The sequence below is a fragment of the Drosophila kikkawai genome, chromosome X (genome assembly GCF_030179895.1).
Source record: "Drosophila kikkawai strain 14028-0561.14 chromosome X, DkikHiC1v2, whole genome shotgun sequence".
Lineage (NCBI taxonomy): Eukaryota > Metazoa > Arthropoda > Insecta > Diptera > Drosophilidae > Drosophila > Drosophila kikkawai.
Window position 1 is genome coordinate 6,122,350 of NC_091733.1, and position 25,754 is coordinate 6,148,103.

General features: G+C 35.1%; 1 protein-coding gene across 6 annotated transcripts in view; it reads left to right on the top strand.

The window, feature by feature from the left end:
• The first annotated feature begins 2,995 nt into the window (after positions 1–2,995).
• Positions 2,996–25,754, top strand: part of Ubr1 (Ubr1 ubiquitin ligase) — a 30,002-nt gene continuing 7,243 nt past the window's right edge. Inside the window, exons 1-6 of one of the 6 annotated variants that reach the window (XM_017178126.2) lie at positions 2,996–3,117; positions 3,939–4,341; positions 20,195–20,212; positions 20,392–20,532; positions 20,663–20,997; positions 25,427–25,738. In XM_017178126.2, coding sequence (XP_017033615.1) covers positions 4,167–4,341; positions 20,195–20,212; positions 20,392–20,532; positions 20,663–20,997; positions 25,427–25,738 — 981 coding nt within the window. In that variant the 5' untranslated portion in view covers positions 2,996–3,117; positions 3,939–4,166. Of the gene's footprint in view, positions 3,317–3,669; positions 3,692–3,711; positions 3,727–3,938; positions 4,342–20,194; positions 20,213–20,391; positions 20,533–20,662; positions 20,998–25,426; positions 25,739–25,754 lie in introns of those variants that run through there. The other 5 variants (XM_017178128.3, XM_017178127.3, XM_070288708.1 and 2 more) reach the window with 5 other exon arrangements.

Sequence of the window (25,754 nt, forward strand, 5' to 3'; positions counted from 1 at the left end):
CTGTTCCTATGCTATATATATACATGTATATATACTGTCTTCCCACTCAGTGCATCTGAGTGAAACAGGATATTTAGGATATTTCGCAGATGTGAAACTCGGGTTCCCACAGAGCTATATCTGCATCCGACATGCGATTACAGCTAACGATCAGCTGTGCCACATCTAAAGCGTAAACAAAGATGGCTGAAGCGGCGAATGTGGGAGTAAAATTAAAAGTTTATTAATGATTTATATTTAGGGTGTTTAACAACAGCAAAATTCTAGATGGTTTCAGATTTTATCCGAGTAAATTAAAATTAATAAGGTAACGCGGAATTTGATTTTTTTTTTCATGATTTTTCTCTTACCAAGAGCAAATGCCCCTCAGAGAGTGTGTATGGTGGAATATGCTTCCAAAAGTTATACAATAAAGTAGAATAGGCGTTCTATAATAAATATTAGCAATTGGGAACATTTTGGAGCAGGAATGTACCAGATGTACCGGGTTTTTTGGGCATTGGTGAAGCTTCGGCGCCACATTTTAAATTCCATATTTCAATTGTTCCTTGCCATCTTTGTTTACATTTTCGTAGTGAATGGTCAAATTTTCACTGTTGAGAAGAAGAAAAAGTTGCACAGAAAAACTATCGCCAAGAAACGGTGGTTAAATTTAGATGCACTCGTATGCGGGTCAGAATGAGAAATTTTGGAAAGGCAAACCCTTATAGGGTCTTCCCACACAACATTAAAGCGCATTTAGCATCCGTTGAACAAATGCTCCATAAGGTTTTGCCGTTCCGAATTTTCCCAAATGGCCCGGCGTTAGTTCAGCATTAAAATCTAACCACGGTTTGTTTGGCGATAGTTAGGCGATAGTTCTTCGGTGCAACTCTGATTCTTCTTCTTAATTTGACCATTCACCACGAAAATGTAAACAATTTGGCGTGGAACAAATGAGATATGGAATTTAAAACGTGGCGCCAAAGCTACAAGCATGCCCAAAATAGATGTTGGCGTTTTTCCTGTATATTCTTGCCCCAATATGTCCCCAATTGTTACTATTTAATATAAACCGCCTGCCTCTACCTTATATTAAAGATTTTGGATGCCTATACCACCTATAGACACTCTTCTGGGAATTTGCTCTTTGTTAGAGAAAAATCATTAGAAAAACTAAAATTCCTTGTCATTTAATTCATTTATATTTAGTGCGGATAAATTCTGACGCAATCTGTGCATTTTGCTGTTGTACAACAGCCAAAATAGTTGGTAAATGCTCCATTTCAAATTTGCAACTGCCAATTCGACAGCCTTTGTTTACGTTTTCATGAGCCACAGCTGATCGATCAGCTGTTCGGATGCTAAATGCGCTTTAATGTTGTGTGATAACACGAGTTTCACATTTGTGAAAAATCCCAAACGTTCCTCACAAATGCGCTGTGTGGGAAGACAGTATTATGGGTTGTTTATTCAACGGACGGTGAATGCAGATGCAAGCTCTGTGAGAAGACCCTATTAAAGGATTGTATCGAGACGCGAAATCAAAATACTAAAAAATTGGCGCTATTAGATTATGAGTGGGCACACTTATAGTATTTCCAGAGCGGAGTGCGAGAAAAAAAAAATATAATAAAACAATAATTTTTGAAAAAGTGTAATCTATAAGTTTAGAGAGCAGATACAGTTAATTTATGGCAATTGCTAGAAGCATATATAATATTTTGGGAATTGGACAAATGAGGGAAATAGTAAAAATATAAATGAGGATGTTCCACAGTACATTAATTGCCTTGCCAATCTCGTACATCTCGATGCACCTGGCTCAGGTTGTTCAACTTTCAGGCATGTCCAATTCGCCTTCGTGGACTCATGTTGGATTGCATTAGTTTCTGATTGCTTTATCCGTGGCTGGGTTCGTTGATGGAATTCATGGAGTGAAAACACTCACAAAACAGAGTTTCATTACAGTTTACCTGTACTTATTACGTTTACAGTTTGACAGTTACAGTTTTACATTCCCAGCCTTACATTTCTCTACATCTACCGATCGCTCCTATGGCAGCTATATGATATATTTGTCCGATTTTTATGAAATTTATACCAAAATTCTAGAACAATAAAAAAAGCCTATATCTCAGAGCAGATAAAAATACGTTGAAAAACAACGAAGCTCTAATTTTTCTCCTAATAATTTCCCGACCGTTCCTATGGCAGCTATATCATATAGTCGTCCGATTTTCACAAAATTTTTAGCAAAATTCAGAAATAATATAAAATGGCCATATCTAAAAAATGGTGCAAAAATATTGAAAAACAGCAGTTATAATTTTTTCTCTAAAAATTTATCTAACATTTGTATGGCAGCTATATGATATAGTCGTCCGATCCGGCCCGTTCCGACATATATAGCAGTGAGAGTATATAGAAGACTATATGCAAAGTTTCATTGAGATAGCTTTAAAACTGAGGGACTAGTTTGCGTAGAAACGGACAGACGGACGGACAGACGGACATGGCTAGATCGACTCGGCTGTTGATGCTGATCAAGAATATATATACTTTATAGGGTCGGAAACGTCTCCTTCACTGCGTTGCAAACTTCTGACTGAAATTATAATACCCTGCAAGGGTATAACAAAGCATACCGGGACTTGTTTTCAAATAGGCGGTTGTCAACAAAGTATGACCGCATCATTTGTCCTCTTAAAACGCCGAAGAACTTGTGAAAAAAGCGGTCACACTTCAAAATAAAAAATATTTTTGCGCTGCAAAACAGTTTTACCCTCGTGATACAGAGCTAATACTTAGATTGTATTTGCCCCTAGCAATATAATTAAATGTACTGACTCAGCTTTCGGAACTTCAAGATTCGACTTTGCCGAATAAATACTTTTATGCTCGCAAACAGATTTTCCGTCTTCGCACAGTATTTATATCTGAAATGATTGGTATTTATTAGTATTATGTTTTTTTCTGTATTGGGTAATCATATTTGGCTTAATGGTATTTTTAGGCCTTTATTGAAGCGGTCACACTGATTATGAAATTGCAGGACAGACGTGTCTGCTTAGTATAATAATATAACTAATAAGCCCAGCGCAATATACAAGTGCATCGAACGGTCAAATACATAAAGTACGTGTAATGATGGATTAGTAGAATGCGACGACACGCGCGACGTAGTTCAGAGAGTTGTGAATTTGTTCAGTGTTGCTCAATCTATTTCGTCAGCTGCCCGATTGGTGTGTGTATGTGTGCGTGTGAAGTGCGTGTGTGTGACGTTCAGATTCGTGACCAAGAAAGCAAAGCGCAGGAAGAATATCGGAAAATAAAAGTATATTATAAAAAATTGAAAATGAAACATTTAGTTTTGTGCGTTCAGTTATGCATATGTGTGTGTGTGTGTTTTTTTTTTTTTTTTTTTTGACATGCGCTTTCTTGTCCACTCTATCTCGCTTGCTCCCATGGGTCGTGGCAAACAGTTCGCGTGCGTTTTGTTTTTGTTTTGCTACCAAAAAACTAAAGGCCAAAACAACCACACAACTTAGATACACAGACAAATTTCATTTAGCCAAAAGCAACAGTTGAACTCTGCAAATTGCGCATTGAAATCCACAAATATCGGAGCTGCATTTGCTTTTTTGTCAGTTTTCATTTTTTTCAAACCGTATTTAATAGAAAGTATTACATGTAAGACGCGTGTATGATGGTCTGTGTTTGTATAAAATTTATATATATTATATGGTATATAGTATACATATGCGTATATATATATATATATATATATATATATATATATACATGTGTAGAAAGCTCAAATAAATTCAACATTTACCAAACAGAAACAAACAAAGAGAACGAGAGAGTGCGAAGAGTTAGAGGGTGTGAAAGTCCACAACGCCAATGGGAAAAATTCGATTGATTCAGTTTCATCTTATTTACGTTTTTCGTTTTAGTTAGTTTAGTTGACGGTAACGGAACAACGGAACAGGCACAGACAAAGCCACCCACGCGCGGACCAGATAGATACAACGAGCCATAAACTTGTCGAGGAGAAGGAAGAGGCGGCAGCGCAGAAGGAATCAGCTCAGCAACCGAAGGAAACGATTCACAATCGAAAAACCACAGCAAAAAGAGGAAAGAGATAGCGACAACGACAGGAAGAGCGTCAGCAAGCGCGCGAGATGGATCGCTACGACATGGAAGACGTCGTGGTGGCGCCCCCTGCCGAATGCAGTTCGCCACTCAAGGAGTGGCGTCTTAAGCTCCAAGCGGGAACCCTAACACGTAACGATTTCATCGAATTCTTCAAGAGGGAGTCGCCCAAGTTCTTCGACTATCAGAATATGATGAAGACAGGTGAGTACAATCAGTTTATAGTTGCCATGTCCCTGTCCGTTTAGTATACGAAACGTATTAAAAGTAAGTTTTAGGAACTGGAATATGTACATACATACATATATACATATTTATGCACATATAAAGAGATGTCATGGAAATCCCTTGATCAGTGGAGCTTGCGCCAAATCGTGTTATGGTTTTCTGTAATACGATTTTTTTCAGATTTAAAAACCATAAGGTTGTGACCGGGATGAGAATGAATATATGTAATTAATTATTTTTCAGAATACGTATGTAGCATTCAGTTGCACTTATAGGTATTGACATTTTAGGCAATTTAAGCTTCTTATAGGGTCTATACACAGTCAGCATTATTGACTTAGTCCTGGCCAGGTTTGGGAGCTTCTTGGCAATAAAAGTTGGCTAATGCTAATCATAAATGGTATACATATATGTATGCCATGGTTGAATAATAATTTAATGACAAGGTGTTAAGAATAGGAAAAGGTATTTTGTAAATATTTATTATTTACTAAGAATTGATATTTCTAAAATATGGTTTTGGAAATCCTAGTTGACCCAAAAATGTATTGGCTTACAATTGTGACATTCACTATAAAAATTCTGAAATAAAATGTAATTGATTATTAATTTGTCGATTTCTTAAAAAAAAATCATGTACATGTAAAACATGATATCCATAGGCTTTTATATTGACAGACTTGATACATATCGCTCACAGGACATTCGCACACATTCAAAGCAAAAAAAAAAAATTTTAAAAGCGGTCAAAAAGAAACTACATTTTTCAGCTGAGAGGATCTTTACTAGCTATTTTATGTTATATTTATTGTCTTCATTTAATTTAGAGGTTTTTTTTTTTGTTTTTGGATTTCCGACGCGAATTACGAGCTCTATCCTGTCCTCAACCAGGAAACTCGAAGATCATAACATTCAATATGGGCATTTCTATTATGTCGAACTTGACATTTGTACGCATTCAAAGCTAAAAAATAAAACGTACAGCTGTGTTCACGGAAATAGCAGTGCCACACGACCTGCACGTTTAAGATTGGAAAATACTATTACAAACACTATTTTCATCAAATTTTTTTTCATAAAGGCTTAGTGTATTTAATTATTAACAATACCACAATCATTTAATTTAGGTAACATAAACCCTTTAGAAGATATAGCTAATAACAACAAAAAAGGTCTATATTATGCCGATCATTGAAATAGCAGTGAAAAACTAAAATTCTTCATAAATTTAAAAATATCGTATAAGAAACCTATTTCTTCTTAAATTCTAATTGACTATGATCTAATATTTTGTTAAATAGCCTTTAGAAGCTATTATAGCCTCATACATGGGTTGCAAGGAGTCCACCAAGTCTTAGCAACGCTTGAGGGGAATATGGCCTCATTCCTCCTGCACAAATTGCCAAAGCTACATCTTAGAAGTCGGAAACTTCTTTAATACGTAGCCCTTGATGTCCCCCATAAGTTTTCGATCGGATTTATATCCGGGGACTGTGCAGGACATGGCATTGCATCCACTTTTTCATTAAGAACCCACTCTTTGGCTACCTTGCTGGTATGATTAGGGTCACTGTACTGCTGAAATGTCCAAATTAATGGCATATTTTCCTCAGGATACGGCTGCTAGACAGTTTTTAATATTTAGACATAAACATAATGGTCTTTGATCCCGCAGATCATATATACAGGACCTACAACGTTGTATGAAAAGTATACCGATACCATGACTTTTAGGCCACCGTATTTTACTGTCTTCAGCGTATGGTTTTGGGGGTACTATGTATTTGGAGGTCGACGGACATATTATCTTGTCCTATTCCACCAAATAAAACCAATTTGGAGTCATTTGTCCAACGGATATAACGCCATTTGAATAGTGGCAGTTCAAGTGGCTATTGGCGAACTCCAATCTGGCCTTGATATGCCTTTAACCAAGCAGTGACATTTTCCATGGTCTTCGCGAATCTAGAATTTATTCAATAAGTCCCCGGCGAATGGTCCCATGACTGATTCCCATGCCAATTCCCGCTCATATATCCCTAGAGGATGCAAAAGGACGAGCTTTGCTGAAGCGAAGTACGCGTCGAGCCTGTACAACTGTGGTTTTTGCGAATCATACCTCGGTTTTTTTGGGTTCGGTTCATATTTTATGATTTATAAACTATTTTAAAAGAACAATTTGAAAGATTTAGAGACTCTTTACATGTTTTGCCTTCTTTCTAGGCTAAGTTATCTGATACCTTTCTCTCATGGAGCAGTGAGGTCCTGCGCCCACAAAAATAATTTTTTTTGCGTTGTAAAGGTGTATTATAGTATAAACTATAATAATGACCGTAATTAAACTCATTTTTTACAAAATTAAAAGAAATTTCGGCACTTTTTGCGAAAGAAAATTAAAAACTGCTATTTCAGTGATCGGCCAAAACGAGCTGCATATGTGAAAAAATATCAATAAAACATAAAAATAGAGCAAATCTAACGGAATTTTTTCTCGATTCTTATCTTTATGTTCCATTTTACAAAAACAATGTGCAATATATCAGCTGGCAAAAAGGAATATGTACAAAAAACGTTTTGAAGTTGTTTTTCTGTCGCACTGCTATTTCAGTGAACACAGCTGTATGTTACATTTAAATAAATTTTTTTATAATCGTTAACTAATAGCTCTTGCCCAGGTCTCTATAATTGGTGCAAGTGTTAAACGTAAGGCTAATTCCTTGCATATTCGTGACAAATACAGTCACTTTTACGGAGAGCTGTTTAAACACTTATTTTAGCGAAATTAAAAATTAAAATTAAAATTTTCGTTGAGTAATGTCCGTTTCTTGTGTTTGTAATTGCAATTAGAAATATAGTGCAGTTTATTATACTTTTATATACCCTTGTAGGGTATTATAATTTCAGTCAGAAGTTTGCAACGCAGTGAAGGAGACATATATATATACATATATATATTTTTAATCAGCATCAACAGCCGAGTCAATCTAGCCATATCCGTCGGTCCACCTGTCCGTTTCTACACAAAGTAGTCCCTCAGCTATCTGAATGAAACTTTGCATATAGTCTTCTGAATACTCTCACTGCTATATATGTATGTCGGAACAGGCCGGATCGGACGAATACATTATATACATAGTTGCCATAAAAATTATCGAAAAATTTTTAGAAAAAAAATTTAACTTTGCTGTTTTTCAACATATTTTCATCATACGACTATATCTTGTATGAATATTTTTCATTAAGTAGTTTTTAGCACATGTACCTTGTGCTAATGCCAAGTAGGTGGGGATGTGAAATGTTGAAAAATTAAATTATAAAATTATTTTCTTAAATTATCATTACTTGCAGTGTGTTGTTTATTGTATTTTTTAATTCTGCTTACGGCTTTTGTTTATTGCCATTGAACAGTTGCACGCTTTTGTTAATTTTGTCGGTTTTTTTTTACATCGTTTATTTCGCACTGCTGCTACTACTACTACTACTACTGACTATTTGCTTTTTCTTTGCATTGTTACTTAACACCGCCAAGTTTTTCCTTTCAAATACATCCGCAAGTTTCCCTCCTACCGGCCTCAAACACCTGTCCACCTTCTTGATTTTCTACCTGTCTCACCTTTCACACACACACACAAGAAAATCAAAAGCAAATGCCTGGCCTAACAATAAATACAACAAAATATTACAAACTTGTTTGCACCGAATTCCACTAGAAACTATTTTATCTAAGCATTGGGAAATACAAAAATTATGAGAATAATATATATATAATAAAAATATGTATATGAATATATATATATATATATATGTACCTATACATATTTTTATTGTAAATATTATTATTTTTATTACTATTATTTTAACAGTTGAAATAGTACTTTACGTGATGTTGGGTTTCTTACGAATACCCTTTGCCTCTGCTTATCTCTGGTGTTTGCCATGGCCTGTTTATATTTTTGTATTCAATCTTCGTCGCCAAAGTGCTTCCTTTTCTTTTTTTATTTCACCTATTTCAAATTTCCGACAGCTGCTCTTGTTAATACTCTTTTTTGGAAGGAATGTCGAAATAATTGCAATAAACTTGAACATCTACAGGGTGTTATATTCATATCAACCGAATTTCAATCCTCATAATAAATTTGAATTCTATGTTTTAAAACATAAACAGAAGCTAAATTTATGTGTAATATCTGTAATTAAATTCTATAAAGTTTTAATTGTTTGATAAATATGTATATTTTATATACATTTTTTGAGTTCAATACCCTCTGCGACAGTATTGTCGTAGATTTGTGGAATCTTTTTATAGACTAACTGTAATTAATATCATTATTACACTATTGAATTCATTTTGTTTCTGATATTACTTAGATTATTTTATTAAAAAAAAAAGGTTTTCTTAGAAAAGTAACATTTGACATGAGATCGATAGACATATATATATTTTTTTCTATAATCTGCTGTTACTTAAATTAGCAACTTGTACTACAGTACGTTTTGTAATATATAAAAAAGTGTAAGTCTTGATCTTGCCTGTAAAAATGCCGTGGGTTGCCTTTCCAAAATGGGGCATTGTGTGTGTGATTCATAAGGCGATGAGCTGTCCTCCGTTGTTCTTCCTCCCATTGACAGCTGTGTTCAGTTTTGTTTATTGCGTTTCTGGCCGATTTTCTTTTCCTCTGTTCAACTCTGTGTTTTCCTTTTCTTTACCTCCTTTGTTTCAGTTTATTACGCGTCAGTGGGGTATATGTTATATGCGTTTATACATATGTGTGTATGTAAATGTTTACATAGATAAGGAATGAATATACATACGTTAATGTTATTACCTTTTTAAATATAAAGAGCTTAGACCCAGGAAGACATATAAGGACATTTTTATTATGTCCAACTCGACATTTAAATTTTTAAAACGTATGCTAATTTTTTAAATATATTTTTTTATAAATGTTAACTAATAGCTCTTGCCTACATCTAAAGTGTTCAAGGAATTTAAAAAAATGTATGCACGTGACAAATACAGAAGTCACTTTCGCGGCGTGATGTTTAAACATTGATTTCAGCGAAACGCCAAGGATTAATGTAATGAAAAAAATTTTAAATTGTCAAGCGGTAATGTCAGCTTAAATTTCAATCAAAAATATAAAGTAGTTTATTATACCCCTGCACTTTGTGGAATTTGACCCGTTTTTGTGGCCAAAATTAAAATTTTTTAAATTAACAAGATTTTTCACTTCAGACTCCAATTTTGGAACATAGGATAAATGTCCTATTTTAAATGTTACCTGCAAATTTGGTCCAGATCGCATTATAAATATAGAAGTTATTTAATAAATTTTTTTTTAGTGTTTTTGTTCTATTCAAATAACGCAAAAAATCGCAAAAAGTGCACAATGAGCTTAATAGTTCTAATTTCAGAATTGACTTCTCTACAACATGTATATGGACACTCACTGAAACAACTTGAAATTTGTTTTTAAACTCTTTGGAAAGTTCATCTTTCTTCTAACCTAAAGAATCAATATTCATTTTGAATTTGATTATTTTTTGATTACTTGCCTGAGATATTCCAAGTTGAAATTGCACCTCAAAGTTAACATTTATGACAGCACGTGTTGTTCGCTTGAAAAAGCTGACTTTAACAGATGTTATCTTAACACTAAACTGTTAAGTTAAAATTTTAATTATGTAACATAGCATTTTGATCATTTCTTAACATGGTAGCGTTGATAAAACAGAAATTTGCGAACTTGCGAAAAATGAGTTTTGGCCACAGAAACGGGTCAAATTCCACATAGTGCCCTGTAGGGTAATATAATTTTAGTCAGAAGCTTGCAAACTAGCTTAGCAGTAATTTCCGACACTATAAAATGCATATATTCTTTATCAGAATTAACTGGTACTTCTAACTATCCATCTTGGAACGAAACAATTTTGCTTTTAAAAATTTTATTAAAGGTTAGTTACATCTTTGAAATTTTGAAAAATTTACAATAATTTTGATTACTTAAAATGTATAATGCAATGTATCGAATTGTTAACCTAGGGAAAACTAGTACAGAAAAGCTTTCTAAATTACTTTGATCCTGTTTTGGCTTAGTTATAATAGATTTCGATTCGATGCCATGATCCTATTGCAAACTCCAAGGGTATGCACATTTCGGCTTCCCGAAGTTAATTTCCTCTCATGTTATATTTTTAATTTTAATTATTGACATTTACTTTACATGTTGTTTTTTACTGATTAAGTACTCTTAAAGAGCATATTTGCGTTTTCGTTCGACTGTTTGCATTATCTTGGTAGGATTTTCGAAACAAAAATGCCTCTGTTTTACAAGTTGTTATCAAAACAAAATGTGCCCATTTCTCGAATTCTAATTCGAATATTTGTTTTAGAATATGCTAGATTCACACTTCTTAATATGAGTATACTGAAAAGAAAGATTTTAGAGAAGTCCTCCTGTTATGGCCGCGGATGTCATTTTAATACAAATGCCCATTTGATACTTTTTATCCCGTTCCACGACGTTTCCAGTTTATTTACTTATTATTTAGTCAATGTTCAATTGTAGTAGTATTTAGAATTAGTCTGTAGTGTTTGGTTTCAGTCTATTAAAATTAAAATCCATAAAATGCGTCTACAAAACAAATAGGACACTAAAGGAAGGGGATATGGCGTTTTTTGGCATCGAAACATTCAAAAGCAGTAATGAAATTGCGTGCTATCAATTTAGTTGGTATGTGAGATGCAATAAAGCGATTTCGCGTATATTTGCATTCCTTATTCATGAACGTCAACCTACTGTTGTGCTTTCGGCGGTGCATATGGAGAATGGTCAAAGATCGCGGAGATGCCATGTTATTATACTTGGAACGTTTCCTCAAAGAATTTTAAAAGACGCAAGCAAGGCGATAAAGTTCCTGGTTATCCAAATGTGCCTATGTGCCGTATTTGCAGAAGTTGCTGGCCAATGTGCGTGTGACAATGTCATTTTAATCACTACGGACTGTTAATGGTACAGTAGCCCCAGCTAAATTTACTACGGAAAGGACAACACTGGTTGACAGCTTTTTAAAACCAAGAACCGGAATATACTTCTCTATAGTTTTTAATGCGCTGAACTTAAATCGGGTTTTCAACTTAAAGTGCAGAAAATACGGGGTTTTGGTACGTCTGAAGTGCTGTAACTTTAGTACGTTTTATTTTTCTAAACAATCGTAAAAGCATTTTAACAAACGGTTCTTGTCCTTAAAAATTCGTTTTTAAATTTTGCTAAAATTATTATTGGCATCTTATAATCTCTTGAATTTATATCAATATTTTCAATATTTCTGAATCGTCGAATTTGACAATATATATGGAAAATTAAAGATATAAATTCAAAAGACGGTATCTCGAAGATCTATTAAGCTTTTTTATACCCTTGCAGGGTATTATAATTTCAGTCAGAAGTTTGCAACGCAGTGAAGGAGACCTTTCCGACCCTATAAAGTATATATATTCTTGATCAGCATCAACAGCCGAGTCGATCTAGCCATGTCCGTCTGTCCGTCTGTCCGTCTGTCCGTTTCTACGCAAACTAGTCCCTCAGTTTTAAAGCTATCTGAATGAAACTTTGCATATAGTCTTCTATATACTCTCACTGCTATATATGTCGGAACGGGCCGGATCGGACGACTATATCATATAGCTGCCATACAAGTGCTCGATAAATTTTTAGAAAAAAAATTATAACTTGGCTGTTTTTCAATATTATTCCATAATTTTTAAGATATAGCCATTTTATATTATTCCAGAATTTTGGTAAAAATTTTATGAAAATCGGACGACTATATCTTATAGCTGCCATAGGAACGATCGGAAAATGAATAGGAAAAAAATTATAACTTCGTTGTTTTTCAACATATTCCTATTTAGATATGACCTTTTTTTAATTTTTCAGAATTTTGGTAAAATTTTTATGAAAATCGGACAACTATATCATACAGCTGCCATATAAACGATCGGTAAATGTAGAGAAAATGTAAAGCTGGGAATGTAAAACTGTAACTGTCAAACTGTAAAGATAATAAGTATAGGTAAAATGTTATGAAACTCTGTTTAGGGTCTGTTTTCCGGCATTATAATTTATAATATAAATATGAAAACCAATCTGCAAGGGTATACAAACTTCGGCGTGCCGAAGTTAGCTTCCTTTCTTGTTTAAATATTAAAAACTTGTTTAAAGTTACAGCACCTCAAAAATACCCAAAATCCATTGCAATTTTAAGACAAAATATCTCACAGCCTGCAAAATTTCGGAGAACGTATTCAAGTTCAGTGCATTGAAACCATTTTGGAATAGTAGGGGAGAGTGGGGTTAGGTGAACCACTTTTTTTTTATAAACATTATTATGACTGAACTATTCGACGTAAGGGTCTGCCTATATAGAAATCTAAAAGAGCCCACATTCCTTGGAATATTGAGTATTATGCAAAAATACTATCTTTTGTTTTGTAAAGTTTATTTGCTTTCCAAATTTTTGTGTCGAATGGTTCAGGTATCCCCACCAGAGAACGGCAAGGGTGCCTGATTCGACAACTCTATTCACACTTGTCAAAATTTTGGTGCCGGTGTTTCGTACCACCGGCAAATAAAGTAAACGAGTCGCATACACATAAACTGGCAAGAGTATAACGAGTGGCATGTCTACCGAGCACCCGATTAAGTTTTCACCGAGTGTTTTTATGCATTTTACATCCGGTACTTTTCGTTGCTCGGTGCCGGTGGCACTCACGCACATAACTAAACGAGCGAGTGGGTAAAGCACACAAAAAATACTCGGGTGTTTTGAAGTCACCCGAGTAGTTTTTGTGTGATTTACGCACTCGTTCGATAAGCATTCATTTTTTTACATTTAATTTTATAAATGAAAAAGAAGAAGAAATGAAATAAAAAAATTTAATGAAATGATATGAACTAAAATATTAAATTGAAACTGAAAGGGAATATTTGTAGACTGAACTATGTACCATATGTATGTTATTATTTTTTGTTAATCAAAAGAACAAGAAATCAGGACATGTATACTGTATTTTTAATTTACTTTAATGTATGTATTTTGGTTGTACCAGGTTGCAAAAGGAATTACAAAAATGATCGAGAGCATCTAGTCACCGGGTGTTGTTTTTGGCTCAAGTATTGTGTTCTCGCTTTTACTCACTTCTCTTTCGAGCATTTCTCGCTCAACTTCAACACACACACCGAATCAAAATAAGACTCGTAGACGAACTACGCTTGTGTGCACAAATATACGAGAATTATTGTCGAGTGTTTACACGCACCCTATTCTCGTTGCCGAAAAATAACTCGGGTGTCAAAAATACTCGGTGTTTATCCGGTGGTCCGGTTGATCCGGTGGTTTGCTGCCGCTCTCTGATCCCCACCCGTGGGGATACGTGAACCACCCTATGGGGATAGTTGAACCACCTATCAGGATAACACAAAAACTACAATTGTATAAAAAAAGTGTAATTTTTTTCTTTGTGCATGCCTTCTTTCTTTTCGAATATAAACATTGCACCTTTACAGCATGAAATAAAACATTACAATATTGCTATTTATTCTTATTTTTGTTTTTATTCTTTCTTTTTTCAAAGTTTTTCTTGAGTTTTCTGATTGTGTTTTTCCGCGATCAATTTTTCTGCGGTGAGTCTGTAGCAATGATACTCCTTCCTCGTTTTCTTCCCCGAGTCGACTGTTTTCGTGGTTTAGCCTTTGGGTACCCTCGTAAGTCCTCTGGCGATTTTCCTGGCAAGAACCCACGCATTCTGATCGCCAAAGGAACATCATCCAGGTCAAAATTGGGAGACATTGCGGACTCGACTGAGTTATTGTTCCTCGCAGGAGTGTTCAGGAGCACATTTTCATCTTGTACGATTGCCATTTGTTGAGAATTTTGATTGTGAGTGTTTTCTGTGTTTCATGTCTCTGTTAGTGTAAGCACTCCCAAGAAAGTCAGATGCAGAAAACTTTTGTGGGTTGAAGGGAAAAATTCCACTCTTTTCAAAACTTGATTTGATATTTTGTTTGTAGTTTCTCACCATTTTGGCAGCCTGCGATGGAAAATTTTGAAAATCCAATTTGGAAAGGTGGTTCATGTATCCCCACAAGTACTGGTTCATGTATCCTCACAAGTAATTAGCCAATTAGAAGTGATTTAAAGAAAACATGAAATATTTAAACTGCGTGAGCTATCCGTGGAAATATCATAATTTGCGTCCTCTTACGATAAAATACAATTTTATGAAGTTTAATGCCACTGGCGAAGCACGATAAAATTTTTTCAAGAAAACGTTAGGTCACAATTGAAGCTGCAAACGGCGAATACAAACTTCGATTAGCGATAAAAACGACAACAATCGTTTGACGCGACTGTGCGTGGGTGTGAGGTTAGGATATCGAATAAGTAAGTAACACACATATCGATGGCGCACAAAATCATGACAGAAAGTGAAATATTTGTAGTGGTTCATCTATCCCCATGGTTCACCTAACCCCACTCTCCCCTATAACTGGTTCTTGATTCTGCGAAACTTTAAATTTTCTCGGCCTGTGTAATCGTTGAAGCGACTATTTCGGCATCTCCAAGTCAGACACGCAAGTTATTTGCTATCATTTTGCTACTCATCAAACCCATCTATCCTGTAGCACAAATACAAGGATAATATTTCTTAAGGGTTTTACATCAAATTCGTGTTCAAGAAATCCCGGAATGTTTTGAAGGCGCGTTGATTTGACTGTCTAGGGATTTGTGCCAAACACTTCTACTAATACCAAGGCCAATGCTGCAGACGAAATAAACGCCTCAAATAATCGAATCTATGTGCAATGTGACGAAACTTCAGCTGACAACAAACATGGGAGTTGGATTGCTGATATGATACTAAATTTCTCTGAGCACTTACTGACTATCGGTAACGATCGCGTACTTAGTGACGAAGTTTTCGGATTGATTTCCTTTCCTTAGAATTTCTGTTACTTTGACCCATTAAAAGACGAAAAGACTGTCTTCCCACTCAGTGCACCAGCGTGAAACAGATGGAATTTTTCGCAGAAGTGAAACTCGTGATTCCACAGAGCATTGTATGTACATCTGCATCCAAAATCCGATTAGAGCTGATATGGGAGTAAAATAAATATTTTATCAACTGTTTAGGCTGTTTAACAACACCAAAACACCAAAAAAAAAAATTAAAATGAATTAGTTGACGAGGAATTTACGTTTTTTATACCCTTGCAGGGTATTATAATTTCAGTCAGAAGTTTGCAACGCAGTGAAGGAGACATTTCCGACCCTATAAAGTATATATATTCTTGATCAGCATCAACAGCCGAGTCGATCTAGCCATGTCCGTAGAGCCATGTCTGCCGGGTAGATCTAGACATGTTCGTCTGTCCATTTCTATGCAAACTAGTCTCTCAGTTTTAAAGCTATCTGAATAAATCTTTGCAGGTAGTTTTCTGCCTACTCTGACTAGTTTATATTGTATGTTAAGTTGGTGCAGGCTGGATCAGACGACTGTCATATATGTATTTACATAGCTGCGATAGGAATGATCGAGAAATTTTAAGAATAAAAATATACAGGCCTGTTCTAGTTTCCACTCGGAAGTGAATTTGATAACATTTGCGGATTTCCCTTTAACATAAGCGAATTTCCCTTGTTGATTTAGGGACTTTTTGTTAAATTTACCCTTGGTCCCTTTTTCCCGAATGAATATCAGCTGCCCGATATAGACAAACGCGTTTATTTTGCCTGAGTTTTGTTAATAGGGGGCCCGCTCTAACCAAAGTTCCTAGTTCATTACATAAAACTAAAGGTACAAGCATTCTTGGACGTTAAATGTTAAACTAGAAAAATTTGAAATGTTCGATATAGAGTATTGGAAAACTCATGCGGATGTCAGCTGTTTTGCCCGTCCCAATTCAAAGATTTTTAGCGTTACAATTTTACAAAAACGTTTTTGTAACGAACGAGGGAATTACGAATCCGTAAGATTTTTTCGGAAGTGAACACTAAAACAGGTCAGGGAAATCCGAAGCCGAATAAATTTTGCTGAAGTGGAAACTAGAACAGGCCTGATAACTTTTCAAATATTTTTCATCGGCTTGAGATATACTGGTCTGCTCTAGTTATCGTTTTTTTTTTCTCGTTTTCGATTTGGGCGAAATCATTCTGTTTACTTTTTACCTGCTCCGGTTCATAATTTAATTTAATTTTTGCTATCGGAATGTTTAGTTTTCTCGTCGTTTCTTACTGCTCAAATAGCTGACTTTTTTTTGTCAAAGTAAACAACGTTAAGAAAAGGCTTTTTTATTCGAAGCCAGGAGGAGGCAGATATTGCTGCTACATTTTTCACAGCTTTAGTTCCGGTGGTCTCAATTATGTACTTATTTGGTGAATTTTTACCATTTAAGTTATTAAATTAAATAGCATTACATATAAAGAACATTTTTGGCCGTCCTTTAATCTTATTAATGAATTTTTTATATTTCATAAAATAACTGCGTGCCAGAATGATCTTGTGGTAAACTATTTTTTCCCTTTAGTAATTAAGATCTGATTTGATATAACTAAGAAAGGAGCCAAATTCGGCGCGCAGAAGTTTGTATACCCTTGCAGTTTAGCCGATTCTCATCAAATTTATACCAAAATTCTAAAATAATAAAAAGAGTAGATGAAAATACGTTGAAAAACTACAAAGCTATAATTGTTGTCTATTAATTTCCCGATCGTTCCTATGGCAGCTATAAGATATAGTCGTCCGATTTTTATAAAATTAAAACCGAAATTCTGAAATAATAAAAAACTATCAAATCTCAAATATGAAAATATGATGAAAAACAGCCGAGCTATAATTTTTATTCTAAAAATTTGTCGAATCGACAACTCCAGTCCGTTTCGGCATATATAGCATTGAGAGTATCCAGAAGACTATATACAAAGTTTTATTCATTTTCATTCCGGCCAGACAAAGGTGCCCTTTTTACAAATCTCAAAAATCATACGAAATAGAAAAGGGAATCACCGATTTTACGATGTCAAAATCGAAATCACAAAATTTTTAGGAAAACGATAACCGGAGCCGACCTGATAGTCATTTAGTATTATTTTAGAATTTCTGTTTTAATATCATGACAATCTGACAATATAGCTATCATAGAAATGATCAGCAGGTGTAGAAAAAATTGTAAAGCTGAGAGGGTAAAACCAAAAACAATAGAATTATAAGATGAGTAACGGCCATACATTCGTTTTGCAATATAAGGTTATTTTTTTTACGTAAATACTTACATGTTTATACTCTTTTGCTTTTAAAATTGCCCCATGAACTAACGCATTCTTTTTTGGGAATATTCTCAACAACAACAAGAATAACAAATAAAAGATGTTGGAATGTGAACAATTAATACGTTGTGTGCAGACTACCTCTGTACATATTTTAAAAAGCTTTTGTCAGTTTTTCTACTCATTTGACGAAAATGGATTGATTATATTCCAAAGCTAGTATCCTTACTTGTTTTTATTGATAGCCCTTGAAGCAACGTCAGATTTGCGCTGATAAAAGATTATAAAATAAAAATGCTTGCTCTCTTTCTCGCCCTCGCTCGCTCCTAACCGTTTTTCCCAAAGTTCAGCGATAATATCGGCCTTGAACTCCATTTATTGTAATTTGACTTTTGCATTTGAAATTGAAGTTCGCTTACATGTAGAGTTCGCTTATATGATTCAGTTAAAAGGTTTCTTCTGTGGGCCAACATTAATTTACAAATTTACGTGAATAGTACATATTAATTTTGTTGGTGGCAATCACGATCATGATGCTCAGCATAACCGTCATGCGGTCCGATAGTTCTAACCATTTTAATGACATTTTAAACCGGCTATAACCGTGATACAACTACTCAAGGGTCCAAAGCGGCAATGAAAAATAGTATACAAACTACAAAAATGCCATCCGTATGAGTCAGTGATTTTATTATTAAACTCTCTATCATAAGAGACTAAGTTACCTAGAATTTATTTAATCAATGGGATTGCCGTTACGAAATTCATCAAATAATTATGAATTCTGTTTTGCGCAGATAAGTTTATAACAATTTTATAAAGTTGGAACCCTAATTCAGTATTTTTATACCCTTGCAGGGTATTATAATTTCAGTCAGAAGTTTGCAACGCAGTGAAGGAGACCTTTCCGACCCTATAAAGTATATATATCCTTGATCAGCATCAACAGCCGAGTCGATCTAGCCATGTCCGTCTGTCGGTCCGTCTGTCCGTCTGTCCGTCCGTCCGTCTGTCCGTTTCTACGCAAACTAGTCCTTCAGTTTTAAAGCTATCTGAATTAAACTTAGCATATAGTCTTTTACTGCTCTCACTGCTATATATGTCGGAACGGGCCGGATCGGGCGACTATATCATATAGCTCCCATACAAATGATCGATAAATTTTTAGAAAAAAAATTATAACTTGCCTGTTTTTCAACAGATATGGCTATTTTATATTATTTCAGAATTTCGATAAAAATTTCATGAAAATCGGACGACTATATCTTATAGCTGCCACAGGAACGATTGGAAAATGAATAGGAAAAAAATTATAACTTCGTTGTTTTTCAACATATTCTTATCTACTTTAAGATATGAGTTTCTTTTATTATTTCAGAATTTTGGTAAAAATTTTATGAAAATCGGACAACTATATCATATAGCTGCCATAGAAGCGATCGGTAAATGTATACAATATGTAAAACTGGGAATGTAAAACTGTAACTGTCAAACTGTAAACATAATAAGTATAGGTAAAATGAAATGAAACTCTGTTTTGTGTGTGTTTTCAGCATTATAATTTATAATATAAATATCAAAACCAATCTGCAAGGGTTTACAAACTTCGGTGTGCCGAAGTTAGCTTCCTTTCTTGTTAATAATAAAATATTTTTTTTTCGTATGTATTCCAATGCATACGTTTCACTGAAAAATTATAATTACGCTCCAAACGCAAGTTTTTTGGTTGCTTTTAATATTTTTCCGGAACCGCCCACACTGTATAAAATGTTTAGGTAAATGTAATACAATTAATTTTATAATGATATAAAAATTGAATTAAGCATATAGCTGTCGTAATCATAATCAACTTAATTTGTATTAGAGACTTGAAAAATCTGAAAAAGTTTGCAGTTTTTATTTATGGGTATTTTATTTATGGGTATTCGTACGCATACAAAGTAAAAAAACGTATTTTACATTTTTTATACGCTTGTTTTAGCTTTTGCCTTGGACTATAATTTGTCCAAGTGTTGAATTTAAACATTTTCTCCCATTCAAGAACACTACAAAAACGAAGTAACACTGATTTTTGAGCAACACGCCAGGGATTATTTTAATAAAACAAATTTTAAAATGTCATGCGTTAATGTCCGCTTCTTGTGCATTTCACATGTTGCACGTGACATTTTTTCCACCATATTTTTCACTATGTTCTGTATTCATTAAGTTAACTTAAAGAGCATACCATATTAGCCTTTACTTTCGACTGTGTGCCTCCTCCGTCTAGTCTAGTCTAGTCGTTTAGGCTCTCAGTTTTGGAGCTATCTCAATGAAACTTTGCAGATAGTCTCATTAGTATTAGTATTATATAATTAAAATAAATATACAGCCATCGCATTCGGTCATTTGATTTTAATCAATCCTGAAAACAATACACGTATTGGCAAATTCACTACTTTTCGCAAGATAAGACTACTGCAGCATATATAATTAATACTTTTTTTTATTTTTATTTCAGATACAAATGCGCTAACTCGTAAGTATAAAGTTCGAATCACTGTCATGGGATGACAGACTGGCAAAAGAGAAGATGAGACCTTTAGGTCGGGTTTTTGGGCGGCATACCTAGTCATATACCATCTACCATCGCCATCACTCATCTAGCACCCACTCTAATACTCCCACATTAACCATAACCTAATCCATTAACAAAAGGAGGAGCAGTGAATCCTACTGCTGTGGGTCGTCGAAGGCTTGAGTGTTTTTTCCACGATGACAATGATCCAGGCACGAGCTGGAGTGTTGCGGTCCTGAGGACGATCGGCATGATGGGCGGGCAGCTATTTCGTGGTTCCAGTAAGTCTGGATAGATCATTGCAGCGACCACATTTCAAATTAGTATTTCGCCCAGTAGAGAACGTTCGACTGATTCGACTTCATAATGTTTAAACATAAATTGAGTTCAACTGACCCACCTCTCTTTCAGTCAAATGCATGTTTAAGGAGGCACTGGCCAAGGAGGAGATAATTGATGTGGTGGTAGAGTTTATAATGGGTGACAATCCCGTCTCTGCTCTGGAAAAGCTCCGACTGGAAGGAAACACGGCCACTGTCTGCGGCAAGGTCTTCAAAAACGGGGAGCCCACCTACAGTTGCCGCGAGTGCGGCGTCGATCCCACCTGCGTGCTTTGCGTTAACTGCTTTAAGCGGTCTGCACACCGTTTCCACAAATACAAGATGTCCACCTCGGGCGGCGGTGGCTGCTGCGACTGTGGCGACGACGAAGCTTGGAAAAAGGATCACTACTGTCAGCTGCATCTGGTTAGTACACCATTGAACCGTGGGCTGGGGCCCGTATTTCCGTATGAGAGCAGAACAGAATACGGGTTGCAGTTCACGCCAAGGGCATTGCTAATGCAGCAAACCCAAACTCTACTAATGTGGTTTCTACACTGGACTATCATTTTAATAGCCAAAAAAAAACAAGTATTCGTTATCCAAATGTGCCCCGTGTAAACCGTATTGCCTAGTGCTGTCCGTTTTGTTCGCCTACAGAACCACGTTTCGAAAACTCCCTTGCTCAAACATCTAAAGACGTAATTGCTTACATGCAAGGCAAAACTAAGGCCAACAAGCTGTTTTTTTTTATACAATAATGTCTGTTGAATTCTGGTTAGAGTATGTTATCGTCAGGGAGTATGAAAAAAAGGATAGGTCTGTCTGACCGTGTAGAAATCATAGATCCTATTTAAGTTTTAGTGTTGCGCTACTGTATAACATTGAATGACATATAGTATATACATTATTTATACAGGTCTTAAATAAAAAAATAAAACCTTGAATGTAGATTTCCGTCCTAAACTATAAATTTAATCTAAACCCATTTAGTGCGTTTCCGAGCATAACACCCAACCACAGGTATTAGATTTATTAAGATGTGTAACGGCGATACATTCGATTTGCATATGAGGCTACTTTTTGATGGCAACGACAATCGCGCTTCCTTCGCTCTCACAAAGTTAAGAGCGTAAAAATCTAAAACTATAATGCGCTTGCTTGGGTGACCTAACCCCTAGCTCGCACGTGCTCGCAAGGAGTACTTAATATACATTTACAAATAAATTTATTAAAGCCCCGCACTATGGTCCAGCCGACCACTTTTTTTGGCCAAATTTAATAACTTCGTCAATTTAAGAGATATCAACTTGAAACTTTACCAATCGTAAAATTATACTTATAGGATGATACTGGATCAAAATTATCCGGATCAGGAAACTACATATATCCTATAGCTTTCATAGGAACGACTTAGAAATTTTTAAGATAAATTCATAAAACTTCGTTTACTTCAAGATTAAGTCATTTTAACTACATATTAAAAATTTTATAGGAGTCGGATGACGAGTTCCTATATTTTACATAGAAAGAATCGGAAAAGAGTCCTGTTTTTCCTTATAATTGCATGAAAAGTGGGTTATAAAAACTTTCTACGATTCAATATATTTTTTTTATTGTATTTTATTAGAATAACTATATTTGAAACATTTTGTTGGATATTTATTAGTTTGCATGAGTATAAAGACGTTACTTCAGCGTTTTAATTGGCATTTTCATACAAAATATAGGCATCTTTTATTGCAAATTTAAAGAAATGTGGTCAAATGTGGCATTTCTCACTATATGCAATTAAACAAGAATTAATTACTCTACAACACACCATTGGTTTCAAGGTTGGACTAGGCTGGACTCACTTTTATATACCTTTTTGAAAATTACATTTAAAATAAAATTTTAATATTTTAGACGATAGACTTTAACACCAAATTAAAAAGACATCACAACGACTTAAAACATTTTACTATATAAAATATGTAGTACATATCCCACTGATTCAAATTCAAGTTAAAAAATTTAACAATTCTTGTTTTTTCCATGACTTTTCCTAATTTAAGAATTGTATTAATTTTCGCACTTTAAGTGTTGCCGTTCGCTCGTGTGCAATCAGCTATCTTTGGAAGACTCTTGTGCGAGAGTGGCGCCACCTGGGAAGATTTCGAGAATGGCACGTTGATGGTCACTCTATTTCTAATTAATAGAGACCAAAATAACTTTATTTGGTAAACTTTCAAAAAATAGGTTTTGGCCAAACAAAGTGGTCGACTGGACCATAGTGCCCCGGTTCGACGTGAAGTTTCGTTTATATGTATGTACAAGTTGTGGCCCTGAGACCTTACAACAAAAAAGCTCACGCCCACCCAGTGCCTAGTGCAATTTTAAATATGTTGGGTATATATTTTTATTTAGGCGGTGATGGACGCATAATACTATCTAATTTAAGATTGTCTACCGTTTTTCTCTGAGGTCGGTTGTTTCATATTGACTAACAGACGAGCAAGGCTAAATCGACGCATTTCCGCGAAAGTATCGTATGTCGAAAAATCCAATTTTACAGGAGAAGCTTTTTTTTTATTTAATCTCTTAGGAAGCACTGAACAAATGATAAAATTGAAACTTAATTTTTAACGGATCTATAGGGGTTTCAGTTATAATATTTCACAGGGTAGTGAGACATTAGGTGCCTAAGAATTTTGCATTAAAATCTCAATTTCGAAAAAAAGCGACATACGATACTTTCGCGGAAATGCGGCGATATGTACATATAATTTGATGTATACTTTATAGGGATCGTCTGTTACATACAGTCATGGACAAAAGTCTACGTACGACCCCTTTTTTTGGGTTTTACCCACTCCTACAGATTTGACAAGAAATGTAATGATGCAGTCTAGTTTTAAATGTTATTACTATACAACAACTAAAATTTCATTTGAATTCAACATTAACTTCTAAAGTTATAAGCAAAAAACGAAAAAAACGACAGTGACAAAAGTGTACGTACGATTGCTTACTATGCACTTTTATGATATAATATTGATATAAGGAAATAAATATTAATAATTTTTTGGGTTACCATGGACATCAATAACTGCTTGTAGTTAGTGGCATCGAAGCCACCCACTTATCCTCCTTCCTCTTCCTTATTTTAGCCCACTCCTTTTGTATCCACTATTTAACGATAGGAGCACTACTTATTGCGTGTTTTCGACCTTTCTGCTCAAAATTTTTCCCAATATACTTTATAATTTTTAGGTCCTAAGTCCTAAACTAAACAAGAAAGGAAGCTAACTTCGGCACGCCGAAGTTTGTATACCCTTGCTGATTGGTTTATATATATATATTATAAATTATAATGCCGAAAACAGACACTAAACAGAGTTACATAACATTTTTCCTATACTTATTATGTATACAGTTTGACAGTTACAGTTTTACATTCCCAGCTTTACAATTTCTCTACATCTACGGAACGCTTCTATTGCAGCTATATGATATAGTTGTCCGATTTTCATAATATTGTTATCAAAATTCTGAAATAATACTGAAAGCTCATGTCTCAAAGTAGATGAAAATACGTTGAAAAACAACGAAGTTATAATTTTTTCTATTACTTTCCCTATCGTTCCTATGGCTGCTATAAGATATAGTCGTCCGATTTTCATAAAATTTATACCAAAATTCTGAAATAATACCAGAAGCTCATGTCTCAAAGTAGATTAAAATACGCTGAAAAACAACGAAGTTATCATTTTTTTTCGATTAATTTCCCGATCGTTCCTATGGCAGCTATAAGATATAGTTCGGTGGACTATAAAATTTTAATCAAAATTCTGGAATGATATTAAATGGCTATTTCTCAAAAATGATGGAATAACAGCTATATGATATAGTCGTCCGATCCGGCCCGTTCCGATATATATAGCAGTGAGAGTATATACAAGACTATATGCAAAGTTTCATTCAGATAACTTTAAAACTGAGAGACTAGTTTGCGTAGAAACGGACAGACGGACAGACAGACGGACGGACAGACGGACATGGCTAGATCGACTCGGCTGTTGATGCTGATCAAGAATATATATACTTTATAGGGTCGGAAACGTCTTCTTCACTGCGTTGCAAACTTCTGACTGAAATTATAATACCCTGCAAGGGTATAAAAATAATTGCCGGGGACCATAATACACCAGCGAATCCCTCATGATCTGCGCCGTACGCTTGTCCTGTTTGAAGATCTAGCTCGTAACGGGGCATAATTTGTCCAGATATGATGTTTTCCTACAAACGATGCATACTACACTCGACAAGGGCCAAATTTCAACTTCCCACCACCGTGATTTTCCATAGGAATAACATAGGAATAAGATGCTTGGTGGAGGTTTCATGGTGTGGGGCGTAGTTAACGCCTCGGGAATAGGAATTTACAGTTGCAGTTCTACATATTCCACATATCGACGCATTTTCGCGGAAGTATCGTATGTCGCTTTTTTTCGAAATTGAGATTTTAATGCAAAATTGTTAGGTACCTAATGTCTCACTACCCTGTGAAATATTATAACTGAAAACCTTATAGTTTCGATAAAAATTAAGTTTCAATTTTGTCTTTTCTATAGTGCTTCCTAAGAGATTAAAGCACAAAAAAGCTTCTCCTGTAAAATTGGATTTTTCGACATACGATACTTTCGCGAAAATGCGTCGATATCATCGGACGGAATTAACACGGCATACAATAAAGAAATTTAAATTAGAAGAATTTAGAAGATACAAAGGGTCTGTTCCGTTTTCATATTGCTGAAAAATATGTACATAAGGTACTTTAATAACGAAAAGTTGTATCGCACGTATATTTTAGGCCAATCGAAAGAATCCGCTAGAGAGCAAGATCATTACTGAAGCGGTCCTCGAGCGGGCGGTGATCTGCTTTGGTGCGATCCTCTCGTTCTGCGTCAACTACTTGGAAATCGAACCGAACGCAAGCCTGCAGTGCTTGGATGGCGATGGAGCACAGTTCTGCACGGTGCTCTACAATGACGAATCGCACACCTTCGACCAAGTGATCCAAACACTCACCAAAATTGCCAAGTGTGGACACAAGGATGCCATGGAAATTGTAGCAGCAATCGATCGCGAGGGTCGAGCGGTGGTTAAGTGCGATACCTTTAAGGTAATGCTACTGTCTA